This window comes from Heteronotia binoei, chromosome 4 (genome assembly GCF_032191835.1).
Source record: "Heteronotia binoei isolate CCM8104 ecotype False Entrance Well chromosome 4, APGP_CSIRO_Hbin_v1, whole genome shotgun sequence".
Lineage (NCBI taxonomy): Eukaryota > Metazoa > Chordata > Lepidosauria > Squamata > Gekkonidae > Heteronotia > Heteronotia binoei.
In genome coordinates, this window is record NC_083226.1 from 40522395 (window position 1) to 40537020 (window position 14626).

General features: G+C 41.6%; 1 protein-coding gene across 1 annotated transcript in view; it reads left to right on the forward strand.

Annotated features, from left to right (window-relative positions):
• MUSK (muscle associated receptor tyrosine kinase) overlaps window positions 1-9393 on the forward strand; it is a 58128-nt gene extending 48735 nt beyond the window's left edge. Inside the window, exons 14-16 of the mRNA XM_060237166.1 lie at window positions 1964-2155; window positions 6347-6495; window positions 8662-9393. Of these exons, the coding sequence (XP_060093149.1) occupies window positions 1964-2155; window positions 6347-6495; window positions 8662-9335 (1015 nt within the window). The 3' untranslated portion in view covers window positions 9336-9393. The remainder of the gene's footprint in view (window positions 1-1963; window positions 2156-6346; window positions 6496-8661) is intronic.
• The last annotated feature ends 5233 nt before the right edge of the window (window positions 9394-14626 follow it).

Here is a 14626-nt window from a genome sequence, read left to right on the forward strand (position 1 = left end):
TTTTAAAGGCCCACAATTGATACATTCATGGTTACACAGAGATGGGCTTGTCTGGTTTCACCGTTGCTGCTGTAGCTGCTGACACAACACAGTGGCAATGGGGCTTCCATATGGTGTATTTCCCTACATTTTCCCTGCCACAATCCCTCATATCCCACAGTCATACCCCCCCCCCCAAGCCATGAGGCCATGAAGGGGTGGGGATGCTTTTCCAGGAATTTTTAAAAGAAATCAGCAACTGATTTATTGTTATAGCATTATAACATTATTTGTCTATCAAGTTCTCTAAATTCCCACTTTTCATTTTTAAAAGTCTTTAGCCCCTTTTGTTGTGCAGATATAAAAGGAAAGGCATGTCTCCTCGATGAAAGGGGATAGATACTTCCTTTTTAATGAAAACTAGGAATTCCAAGGACCTGGTAGGCAGATTTTTATACATTATAATGCTATAACAATACGTTGCCAGTATTAAAAGTGGGAAGAGCTTGACTTTCCTGTCCACCTGCAGCTTTGCAGTGATTTCCCCAAAAAATATTGCAGCAAAGCAGATTCAGGAAAGACTGTGGTGTATTTGGAGGAAACCTGGAAGGTGCACAGGAATACCACATGCTGTGGGATGACAAGCTTCCCAATAACATCCAACCTGGGGCAGGCAAAACATGTGCAAATGACCATTATTTGCAACAGAGCTGTGTATTTTAAGAACTTTTGTTTTAGTTAACTTTTATATCTCATATTACTTGTAAGGCTGGGGTATTCAAAGTGATCACACAGCTGGCCTTATTCTAAAAGAAAAGGAATTATGTCCTTGGTATGCTTATGTCTGCATAGGCCTATTTATTTATTTACAGTTGTAGCCATAAAGTGTGGAACACAAGAGATATAAATGTTCCTGAGGAATAATCACATCAGGTCTGAATTACAGGGCAAGGAGGGGATGATACCCCTTTCCTCAAATGTGGCCAGGGAGAACTCTCATGATTAGGGTTGCCAATCCCCAGGTGGGGGCAGGGGATCCCCCGGTTTGGAGGCCCTCCCCCCGCTTCAGGGTTGTCAGAAAGCGGGGTGCGGGGGGGAGAGAGGGAAATGTCTGCTGGGAAGTCTATTATTCCCTATGGAGATTTATTCCCATAGAAAATCATGGAGAATTGATCCGCGGGTTTCTGCGGCTCGGGGGGGGGGCTGTTTTTTTTATGTAGAGACACCAACTTTTCAGTATAGCATCTAGTGCCTCTCCCCAAAATATCTCTAAAGTTTCAAAAAGATTGGACCAGGGGGTCCAATTCTATGAGCCCCAAAAGAAGGTGCCCCTATCCTTCATGATTTCCTATGGAAGGAAGGAATTGAAAAGGTGTGCCATCCCTTTAAATGTGATGGCCAGAACTCCCTTTGGAGTTCAATTATGCTTGTCACAGCCTTGATCTTGGCTGCACCCCTAATGTCTCCTGGCTCCACCCCCAAAGTCCCCAGATATTTCTTGAATTGGACTTGGCAACCTTACTCATGATATGTAGATTTATATAAATGTAAGATATGAATATCACAGGAGCTCCATGGCACAGTGGTAAGCTGCAGCATTGCAGTCCAAACTCTGCTCACAACTCGAATTTGATCCCGGTGGAAGCTGGGTTCAGGTAGCTGGCTCAAAGCTGACTCAGCCTTCCATTCTTCTGAGGTCAGTTAAATGATTACCCAGCTTGCTGGGGGTAAAGTGTAGATGACTGGGGAAGGCAATGGCAATCCACCCCGTAAAAAGCCTGCCATGAAAACATTATGATGCAACATCACCCCAGAGTCAGAAATGACTGGTGCTTGCACACCTTTACCTTTATATGAATTTCATGCAGTAGCATTCTTGCTTTTCAAACTTAGTCCTGCATTTCAGGTTTTAGAAGTTGCCTACTGACATGAAAAAGTATTTGCTGTAATTAAGCAACAAATTCGCTCCCATTCATTGTTTCAGGGAGTCAGCACCACCAGCCCTGACTACACTTCCTTCCGAGCTCTTACTGGACAGATTGCACCCAAACCCCATGTACCAGCGCATGCCTCTACTCTTAAACCCAAAGTTGCTGAGCCTGGAGTATCCACGAAATAATATTGAATATGTAAGGGACATAGGAGAAGGAGCTTTTGGACGGGTCTTTCAAGCAAGGTAAATAGCTACCATTTGTTTAAATGACACCCAGTGTTTGAAAAATGAAGGCTAAAATATGTGCATATATTTAAATTACTTAACTAAGCAAGGAATGTTCTGTGGAAGAGATGGGGACAATATTGTGTAAAAATCAGTGCCTCTGTCCTTTCTTCATGCCCTCAGAGTCAATTACAGTCATTCCTAAGAAAAATTGCACCCTTTTGAGTCTATTGAAGTCATTGGGCTCAGAAGGGTGTAAGTCAGTGTAAGGTGATACTGCAAGTGACTTACTCATTCTGACAATCCATAGTTTGCAATTACATCTGAAACAGCAAACTGTGGTTTGTGCTTACTCTATTAACCTGGGCTGGAAACCATAGCTTGAAGAACTGGGGGGGAAGTGTGAATTGACCCAAACTTTGCTGTTTTCAATCTGTTCCACACACACACAAAATCTCCCTGCAGTCACAAATATATTATATAACATGTTGGTGTTCTGTGACTGAAACTCCAGACATGTAATTTGCCCTTAAAAACAGCAGAAGTGGCACCAATGTGAATAGTGACCACAGCACTTGGCAGGGGGGATTTAACTTTTCCTCCTATACAATTTCTTTCATCAAAATGTCTTCCAGCAGGAGTGAAAAAGACTGGCACAATACTGATAAGAGAGAATAAAGATTTATTTATTTATTTATATTGGGATTTATACCCCGCCCTTCGCACCGAAGTGTCTCAGGGCGGCTATGTCACTTCTATAAGGAATCCTTTTCTGTGATTCCACTGGGACTTAAGCATGTTTTATTGTTCACTGGATTTTGTCCCATCATTGAGGATGCTCTCACATAATCATCATTTGAGGACTGCAGCATCTAGTGATAATCTGCAGATGGGCAAATGCTGCAGGCAGAGCTTATCACTCAATAGCATCTCATACCAGTCCTTTTCAAAAAAGGCAATGCAGTTGTTTACTGAGAGAATCAGTGAGCATCAAGCCATGAAGATATCAAGTGATGTACATGCATGTGTGAATCAGATCCAAGTTTAAGCTAAAGCCTCTCTCCCAGTTAAATACAGGACAAGCAAAAACTTTTAACTAATAATATGAAAACAGCTAGTGCTGGTAGTTGTTTGCAGATGAAGTTTACAATGGGTTGAGCGTGTTTTAGTATGGGCTAAATATGTAATTGAATGAAGCACTAGTATGTACTTCTTGACACAGAGTGTTAAAAATAAGGTTGAAGGGCAAACAGGAGAAGACTGAAGATTATTTTAGAGCGGAAAGAAGTTGTAACTAAAATCCAGCCAGGTTTTTATCTCGGGCCTGTAAGGAGTCTTGGAGCACCTAATGCTGCAACACAGTAGAATCTAAGCCAGTAATTATAATTAATTTCAGTTTAATTAATTGATGGGCTGGTCCAAGACAGTGCCTTTGACATGGATGGCTACTTGTGTCCCTGTCTGGCTATGTATAAAGGAGGTGTTCGTTGTTCGTTTTCTTTCACCTGCAATCATACAATTTTCCTCAGAAGCAAGAAGTACAGGCCATCACAGAGTTTTCAAAATATATGTGGTTCCTTGGCATCTCTCTCTGGGAAATCTGGTCATGCCTATGCAGCAGAGAATGAAACCTGGCCATGTAATATGGAAGTCTCAGGTCCCAATTAAAAGAAAATTAATTAAATTTTTAGCTGACCTTATGGAATGGAAATGTCTTAATTATGCTGACACTTTCTGATAAAAATAAATGACAGGCTGACAAAAAAAATCAGGATTGGTTGATCTTCTTTGTCCCTTTTCCAGGGCTCCTCGAACATAACTCCCTGTCTTAAAAACACTGTTCCCTTGCTTCCATATTTCTGTGTGATATAATCTTTCTATTTTTGTTCCTCGCAAAATATTTAAATCAAAATTCTAAAATCTGCAAGACTTTTATTATATTTTAGTGGTATTTTTTTAAATGGTGAGCTGTTGCAAGGTCCCATATTTTAACTGTGTTTTTAATGGTGATCAGCTTCAGGGTCCCACAGGACTTGCAACATGGTTTAATCATTTAAAAATTGACAATAAAAAGAGGAGAAATAGATCCCATTGTGCCACTGAGCAAGCTGAATCAGGATGAAAATTAACCATTCAAACTTGCTCCATTCAATAATATATTTCAGTTGCAGAACAGGAATGTTGTGGCCACGAAATCTGAGTGTCTTCAAATGCAGGGCTGCATGTCGTTTGCTCATAGCCCACTAAGCTGTAAGTGCTTTGGACATGAACAAAAATCTAAGGCTGACTAATCCCACTGAAGTACTATACAAAGTATATTCCATGTCTCCTTGTCAGAGCTTTTTTTGAGCAGGAACACACAGGAACACAGTTCTGGCTGGCTTGGCATCAGGGGGTGTGACCTAACATGCAAATGAGTTCCTGCTGGGCTTTTTCTACAAAACCCCCCATGCTCATTGCTTATTTCTTAAATATGTAGTGGACATACTGGAAGTGCCAAAAAAGCAGAGGTCAAGAAGGTATTTAGCTGAGACATTTGCAGATTATTGTCTTGCTCTGGGTTGCAAAAGCACACTGGCCAGTCTTGCAGCTGTGGTGCCCTCTTGGAAGATTTGTTTTCAGATGGGCATTTAGCCATTTGGTGGCATTTGACAATGATGTGACATTTAGAGTATCCAGCTGCACCTGTCACGATGCCATGTGTCTAGCGCAGACAACGAGAAAACTGGAAGATTGCTTTGGAGACTAGAACTTCCTACAGCCACTGAATAGTAAAACAGCCCTGGCATTTAAAACAACAGCTGAGCAAGTTGGCTGCGGGTGGCCTCCTTGGCTCTCAAATGGGTGTCATCTTCTCTATACAGAGAGAACATGGTCACCGACATGGCTATTTGTCATTCCTTGAACAAAATCACATTCTGTGCCCTCAAGCATAGCATAAATTATTTCACATCCAATAAGTACTATGTACTTGTCCTATGGGCTGGGGCTTACATATTTGCTCTCTGGAGCAGCATTTGAGGTCAAGAATATAGCACAGGAGGGGAAACTGGAAACTTCTTCCTCTGTGCCATAACCCCAGGTCTGATCAGATGCTTCCACAGCTGCTACTTACCAATAAACATGCTTGGGAGAATCAAACCTGGGGTTGGATTAGGGCTGTCAGCAGTCCTGGAGAAAAATATCTTGTCCTTTTAACAGAGGCTTGATGTGTGAGCAGACAACAGGAAAACTGGATGTTTGCTTCGGAGACAAAAATTTCTTAAAGTTAGCAAACAGTAAAACAGCCTTTGGTTGAATCCACCCAGTTTTCTTTATGGTGAAAAAGGATGAAGGTATCCTCTTTAACCACTCAAAAAGGGTCTGGGCTGACCTGCATATGGAATGGGGGCTGTAGTGTGGAGGGGAATGGAGCAAGATGGAGTGAACTAGCCAGTTGCCCACCTAATTTGCCTTTAAACGTCAGGATCACAGATGCAAGTGCATGAGGTGACAGAACTCCGAGGTGGTAAAAAAATCTGCAGCATTTCAGATGGTCCTTATTTGAATGTTTCTTTATGGGAAAACAACTCCATGCAAATGGAAAATTAGTCAAAGATTCTGTTCCCTTTGTTTATCTATTTGAAGTGTGGGTTTTTTTTTATCATAAGGGAGCATTCCAAGAGGTGGTCCTTCACTTGCAGTCTGAAATGGTGCAGACCTTTCTACTACCCCAAGCTTCTGAAATCTCATTCCTCTGCATGTGTGAACTTTTGTCTTCTTAGCTTTATTCCCATAATCCATATCCCTACCTAGCTCTTCAGTTTCTACTGAGTATATACTACTTCTGATGTGGATCAGTGCTGTGCATTCATTCATTCAGTCACTCAGTCAGGCAGTCTGTCATATAGTTTTGTCCACAACACAGTTCTCCAAGATGCCTCCTAATTCAATACCTATTAAACACAAGTGAGAGTTACAGCAACCAAGAAACAGATGGCAGCGGCAGCATATCACACACAAAATGCCATTAAAATCTTCAAAGCTCAAAGCCGCCTTCTGAAGTAGAACTGTTCACAGACCTCCTAAAAACCTGCAGAGCACAGCAGAAAGCGAGCTGTGCTGTGAAAGGGAGGCTCATATTTTGCACAGCTGTGCTGCTTGCAGAACTTTTTAACACATGGATTTCCTCTCTGCTTCTTTCTCCCTTTCCCTCCTTCACACTTGTAGGGCTCCAGGATTACTTTGTTATGAACCTTTCACTATGGTGGCAGTGAAGATGCTGAAAGAAGAAGCCTCAGCAGACATGCAGGCAGATTTTCAGCGGGAAGCAGCCCTCATGGCTGAATTCGATAATCCAAATATTGTCAAACTTTTAGGTATTGAACCCAACTTTGTATTTGAACATGCATGTACATGGATGTTTCTCTCTTGTCATCATACAGAATGACATTTTTCAGGGAGCAGACACCATGCCAGAAACAGAGAACTGAGGCTGGGTTCTTGTGCTGCTTCTGGCATGTCTGGCTGCCTGTGTGAATAGAGAACATACCCAAGAATCATTTGTGACATCATTTGGATTTCTCAGGGATGAAACAGCCATTGCAAAAAGCACAGAAATGCTGGCGCTCTGTGTCTCTTTCTTCTGTTTTCCTAGTAATGTCTAGTGCAAAACAACCCATGAAGGTACTGTCATCATGCTGTGTCATTCCTCTTTTCCTGCTTCCTGTCACTGACTGTCGGGCTTGGCAGTTCCAGTCTGAATGTGTCTGCTCCCAGTAATTCATTGAAAGTGATGCTCATTTCAGTGTGACTATTACCAGATGTACTTCCACTGGAAAAACATCTTTAGGGACTCTGGAGTTTGAAGTTATTTTCCTTTCTCGTTGAACTGGCTCCATGTATTTCAGCAACAGAAAGAGGAAAAAGGGAAGTGGAGCCTCATTTGGAGTGATCTCTTTGTTTATTATCACCATGTTGGACAAATTAGGAGAGGCCAAAGGGATTCATCAGTTTTGTGATGGAGGGTGTGTGTGTGTGTGGGACTATTGAGGATCACTTGACCTGTGAACCTTTTACCACATGACTTTTCTTTGTGGCAGGCCCAGATGCTCTCAGTGAGAAATGTTGCCTGTTTCTTGTCCAAAAAGCAGCAGTGAGGCCACCAGCAACAAACCAGTGTATCACAATATGTCAAGATTCAGGATGTGACGGGCAGTGTCCATTAGAATAGCAAAGGTGTAAATGTATCAGTACTACTTAGCCCGTTTTCATATGTTTTTTTTTTATTTAAGGGTAACTGTATGAGGGCAGAAGAAAGGTTTACCTCCAACATTTGATTGATTAGCATACCAGAGAATCTAAATGAGTTTTCATTTTCCCCCTGGAATCTATTCGTTCTTGGTGGCCTTTTTTAACCTAAACATTTCTTTTTTTGCTGTTAAGTCATAGCTGATTTATGGTGACCCTGTAGGGCAAGATACGTTTAGAGGTGGGTTGCCATTAACCCAGGTATTTCTTGGCAGTCTCCCATCCAAATACTGACCAGGGCTGGCCCAGATTAGTTTCTGATGAGATCAGGCTATCTTGAGCTATTCGGGGCAACCCGAACACAACATACTTTTTTTCATTAAGGCTGCATCCCTCTTTTTATGATACATAATTTAATTCTTGCAGTATTTAGCACATACTAATCTTGCTACTGCTATAAAGTAGAACAACAATACTTGTTTCCTAGGGACAGCTCTAAACAGATTAACAAAAAGGTTTGGGAGATTCTAAGGTATATTAATTTTTAGATAATTTGCATTATCTGAATCTAGAATACATTATGTTTTTCATGGGACCATCAACCCTTTTCAGAATTCCTAGCTTCTTTCCCACGTTCATGATGGTGAAGATACCTATTATATAATTTATAAGAAGTTTGGTACCATATAGCAGTTTTCTGGGAAACTTGAACATACTATATGAATGTTAATGTTATCACATATGTATTGAGAGGCAAAGCCATACTGAGGGATTTTCCTATTGTAATATGTAAATCTGTTTACCTGTTTCATTCTTTGACAGCCATAATGGATAAACTTGGACTGATGAATGTCTAGGTCCTGCTGTTGACATTCTTTCAGATTGGTTTAATGCATGCATAACAGATTGTGATCTCCTTTAGCCATTCAATTTTAAAAGTATAATCTGAAAAAAAAATAGATTTTTTTTGAGGGGGGGGGGGTGTCTCTATCCTTCTTAGGCATAAAATGCCAAAAAATTATTATTTGGAGATAACCCTAACACCTTCAAGTCCCAAATATGCATTTTATTAAAGCAGTGATCAGTTAAACGAAAGCTACCAGTGTTTTATCATATCACAATAGAAATTAGAACTGTGCTTAATTATTTCTATCTCATTGGCATAACTGCTCAATTTAAGTTCAACTTTTTATATCATTCTCATGTGAGTGTAGCAGTTTATTAATGCAAGTGCCCACAGACTTGTTCATCTGGTATTAGGATGCTATGTATTTCATGAATGTTCTTGATTTCAGGGGTGTGCGCTGTTGGAAAGCCAATGTGTCTGCTGTTTGAATATATGGCCTTTGGAGACCTCAATGAATATCTGCGCAATCGATCACCACGCAGCCTGAACAACAATGACCTTGACATAAGGATCAGGCCAGCCAGCCCTGGCTTGCTTACTCTTTCTTGCATGGACCAGCTGTGCATTGCCAAACAGGTGGCGGCTGGCATGGCCTATCTCTCAGAACGCAAGTTTGTCCACCGGGACTTGGCCACCAGGAACTGCTTGGTGGGAGAGAACATGGTGGTTAAAATTGCTGACTTTGGTCTCTCCAGAAACATGTACTCTGCAGACTATTACAAAGCAAATGAAAATGATGCCATTCCCATACGATGGATGCCCCCAGAATCCATCTTCTACAACCGCTACACCACCGAGTCTGATGTTTGGGCCTATGGGGTGGTCCTATGGGAGATCTTCTCCTTTGGCATGCAGCCCTATTATGGCATGGCTCATGAGGAAGTCATCTATTATGTGAGAGATGGAAATGTCCTGTCATGTCCTGATAACTGCCCTTTGGAGTTGTACAATCTCATGAGTCTTTGTTGGAGCAAACTGCCTTCTGACAGGCCCAGCTTTGCAAGTATCCACTGTATTCTGGAGCGCATGTATGAGCGAGTGGTATCTGCTGATCAGGCCTGAGACAGCTCCTGGAATACGGCACTTTATGGCATCTTTCTTAGACAAGTTTGGATGAAAACTTTCAACCAGAACATGATTATGAGGCTCAGTGTATGCAATTGGCCCAATATTGTAGCTGCTCTTCAGGTGATGCTTCCAATAGAAGGCCGCGGCAAGTGTCATGCTTTAACCTGAGCAAAGACTGCAGCATCTGGACTAGGAATAACTGCAGAAATCTCACTGCAGCATATCAACATGTATATATGTATCTGTATATATAGTTGCCTTACTTTGAGTCAGACCCTTAATCGTACTCTTACACATCTGCTCTTCAATGTCTTTGTACAGAGATCTTTCCCAGTCCAGGTTTCAGAGATTCTTTAACTAGAAGTTACAGGAACTGAACCCAAGACTTCCCAGTTGCAAAGTATGGTATTTACTACTGAGCTTTGATCCCTTCCCAGAAATGGGAGAAGTTCTGTTCTGGTGCGAATGGTTTGAATGTGTGGCCATATTGTTAGCTTGGAAAGGAAACTGATAGGTTGCAGATGCCAGGCAGTGTTAGAAATACTGAAAGAAGTCAGTTTTATTGAGAGGGAAAACTGTTGCTCATCAGACTAGGGACAGTGTGAAAGTTCACGTTTGATTTCATAAATTGTTAATCTAACACAAAGGTGTATCAATGGTTGGATTTCCTCATTTTGTAGAATGCAGTGTATGGGGCTCATTCATCCAACCAACCACCACCACTCCACTAGAACAAAGTGGGAAATCAAGTCTGTAAGGATGTACCATTCTTTAAGAATGGACTTAAGTCATTTAAGGTTCTCCATGACAAACACTCTTTTGGGATACTGCCCATGTAGTTCTGGCACAATGAAGCCATGAAAAAGAGGCTTGCATGCCTCTGCAGTAACTTGTGAAGAGGCCCTAAGATGAAAGTGTGTAAGGGAAAGGCCCAGTCATGCAGTGGATATGGGTTCTAAGCCTGCTTCCATAAATTCTCACACATCTACTTGAGACTGGATTTACTAAGAAGCTGTGCTAGCATATCCTAGGAGGGCCTTGAAACAGCTGGTTGCAGTCTGTGTTTTTGAGTTGCAGATTTCCAGCTGTCTTTTCCAGTTTTATATCTCTTACAAAATATTTTTGATTATTATTAAACATATGGAGCTGTGCAGTTACCAGTGTGATAGGCAAGCAACCAAGTATCTTATATCAATGTAAAATAGGCTGTCATTTATTCACTAGCCCCATATAGCTTTGATGTTTGTGCATCTGAGCAGATATTGCATACCGTTTTCAAATCCTGTGTGTGAGATGAAGAAAGTGGAGTCATGCAACATGGTAATTCATTACACTTTCCTTGTTCAAATATTTCCTCATGTGCATTATAGTATCCTGTAAACATACTAAGTTGACATAATGAGACAGACAATTGGCCCATCTGGCTCAGTATTGTCTCCTCTGACTGGCAGCAGCTCTCCAGGGTCTTTTCAATACCTGAGAGATCTTAACTGGAGCTATCAGGGACCTTCTGTGTGCAAATCCATGGCCCTTCCCCATTTACTTTCAGTGGGAATGTACTGATGCATCTGAGGAAAACTTGGGTTTTTGCGGTCCAGCATTTGAGTTATGAGAGAATGAGGCTCTCTTTTGTTTAGCAATTCTTTCCAAAGCAAAGGAGGATAATGTAGTTTTTGTTGCACAGAAGAAAGAAAGCCTTGTTTAACATGGTTTCATAGCAAAATATATCCCGTGAAGATAGACCGCCCAAGTCCTTGGATATAGGATGGAGAGGTCTTATGAAAGTTATACTGGTGTGAAATGTGTAAGCTATATGTTTGTTGTGGCTGGGATACAAATGATTTACCTTTTTGGTGGCACCATATGGCACTCTGGTTGACAGAGACTGCTGGGAGGAAAATGTTCTGTGTATCCATGGAGCTCTCTCTCCAGATCTCAGCCTTTGTCTTGCATTTTTCAAAGGAGTTGTGTATAAAATTCTTTTGTTAAGATTTCTTGCAGATGATCATTTCCAAGTGCAATAACCACCAGCCCAAGATTGAAACAAGGTGGCTCAGGTCAGTTTGTCTAGTCCAATGGTTTTTGGAATCACCTCCTAATTCGATGAGATGGACGAAAATCAAGACTGGCTCTTTAGTTTGTAGAAGAAATACTTTGGGGGAGAAGGAAATAGGTGCCAGGAAACACATTGGTGGGCACCACATTGGGGATCACTTATCTGTAGTGATTTAGGACAGTAAATTGCCCTGGAGTAGTCTAGTCTAGCATGGATAATCCTATTGCCCCATGTAGCTACAATGCTTTCTGTAATCATTCCATGTCATACGTTCTTACTAACATGTAACATTAACAAACAGTGAGGCACATATCTCAGTAGACTAGCTCTTCTCTAACTTTCTACCAAGGACATTCACTTCAAAGGATCCACTTCAAGGCATCCATTTCTCACCCTACCCCTCGATGCACTCTGCTGCTCCCTGATTCATCATCTTGTTGTACATCATATTTTGTGATGAATAATCACCAAGCTAGGATACGCACTTGGATGCTTGTGGAGATGCTTTGCCAGAGGGATAGTGCAGTAAAGGGGCAGGCAAAGTGCACAAAATGGCTGTGGCTTTCAGTCTGCAGATCCTACCAAGAGCCGTGATGGGTGGGTTAATTATTGTCTGAAAATGAGAAATTTCCCATAACCTGCATTAAGATTCCCCCCACCCCAGTTCTACTGCTTTGCTTTTGCGTTGCATTGCCACAGAGATGAAAAGTATTCTAGTAATGGGCTGACATATTCTAGAAAAGTCTTCTCACACTTATTTTAAAAAGTAGGGAGCAAATTAGATGCTTCCCACAATATATATATTTTGTTTTTGCCTCTCATTAGAACATGGGTGCATGGCTATAGTTTTGCCCTTTCTTTTGATTCCAGACTTCAAATTCCCATGTGCCCAGCCCTATGGAAAAAGAGAACTACCTGCATACAGAGCAGGGGTGGTCAAAATGTGGCTACATGTGGCTCTTTCACACAAATTATGTGGCTCTTGAAGTTCCCACTGCCCCATCAGTCAACTTGGAAAAGGCATCTCTCTCTTTAAATCACTTTGCCAGGCAGCTTGGAGAATGCATTTAAAGTTAAAGTTCCTTTCTTTCCACTTCCCCCTCCCTCCTCCCATTTATCTTCCTTCCTTCCTTCCTTCCTTCCTTCCTTCCTTCCTTCCTTCCTTGCAGCTCTCAAAGATCTGACATTTATTCTCTGTGGCTCTTACATTAGGCAAGTTTGGCCAACCCTGGTAAAGACCATACTAATCATCTGCTAATCATTATGCTACTCCTTGAAAATCTTTAGCAGGATATGGAGATTCATGATGAAGGCTCTAAATTTAGCTGTTTCTGTGAATTATTTTCTAGGCGCTTTCTCCTAGCTCTTCATGTGAGCACATTCATGCTTATTATTGTATTACTTCCCCAAATAAATATGAGGGAACAAGAAATGTTTTGTAGATCTAGATGCAGTCATTTACAAAGCATCTGATTTAGACACGTAGAGTGCAGAGTGCCGACTGCGCATGTGCAGAATTTCACTTAACACCGCAGAGAATATTACTGCTATGACTGTCTAATGTTAGAAAATTAGCCCACATTAGAGTATTTCAGCTGGGGAGCCAATGCAATTATGAAAGCCAACCTATTAGGATTTTGCAATTATTCTAATAGTATTTTAAATCATCCCTAGGGAGATTCCCCCCCCCCTTTTGGGTGCCCTCTTGCTCTAAAAATCAGCCTCCATCTCCATCTGATATGAGCAGATCTGGATTTAAATGTGTGAGCCTATCACTATCTTGTTTTGTCCGGCCCTTACAGAAATTATGAATGGGAGGCAATTCCAGTGCGACACTATTCCCTCAACAGATCAGCATGACTGATAGGCTTGCATGTTGGTGTTCTCTAAATCTAACTCACATTATAACCTAAAAATTGTAGCTGGTCTGTAAGAGGAGCATGCCACTCATGATGCAAATGAAAAACTGATGGAAGTTTTGGTGTGTCTGTTATGGAAGACCTTGGATTTTCATGCATTTTGATGGGAGAGCAACTTCTTGAGTAAACAAATAACTCTGTAAAAGAGCAGGACTGTGCTGAAGCCAGCAGGGATATGTGAATGAAAAGAGCCGTCATTCAGTCCCTTTGGCAGTGATATCATTGACTTCTAAATTTACAAGCTTTAATTTGGAGCTGGATTTAGTTCATGATAGGAGATGCCAAGGAATAAGGCAGACAGGGTTGGGTTACAAGGAAGAGGACTTGCAAGTCTTAGGTATCTTGTGGGATGATGATACAGCATGTCTCTAAGAAAAGAACAGCAGAGGAACAGGAAGTTCTTAACATCCAGACACATGACAGTTCATTGGGAGGGTAATAATGCCAAGATCCCTTGACCCCCAGCTGAAAGCCTGCAGAGCTTAGGAAATGGCTTGGAATCCTCTACTTTCAGCCCCACAGTCTTTAACGTGATTAATGGTATAGAAGCATGGCCTTACTCTGCAAGATCTTGTACAAATGTAAATTCAGAAACAAGAATACTTTAATGGCCAGAGATGTTCAGGACTCTGCCTCAGTGTGGGAATCTCCTGCTTCTGCCTTAGTAAGCCAGCCTCTTCCACTTCCTCAGGTCCAATAGACACAATCTGCTCCAGCATGCAGTTTCCTCACCTGCCCCACTTTTCCTGTAAGTAGTGTTCATAGGCAGGTGGAAAGGAAGCTCACTGTGTGATAGCTGATACTGAGATGTAAATACATGATACAACTAGTGGTGGCTGCAAAGACAGTTCGCCTCGTGGCGAGCATATTGAATAAAGTAGCTCATTGGTGCAGTTAAGAGCATGAGAGTCATGCTTTTTAAGTCATGGTATGGTAAGTAGCCTTTTTCTCTAGCAAGGTTCAAGATAGTATTTCTGATATGAAGATCACGCAAGGTGATCATAATGTCCCTTGGAAGCTTCCTGGCTTGGTTATTTGGGGGGCCCACACAATATGCTCTGTAAACAGAAGGAGGGGGACCTCCCCTTGATGTATGATTTCAAGGAGCCATTTTTCAATAAAAGTGGGAAGATCTTCAGGGTTTCCCAGTCCCTCTGTAAAGCCCCTCAATTTAAGGTTCCCTTGCCTTACCAGGGCTTCTAGCTGGAAGATGTGTTCGTGCTGTTGTTGATTTTCATCTTAAAGAGTCATGCTTAAGTTTGGTGCTACATCTGCCATTTGCATTGTCTGTGCCAAAGACACTGTAATAT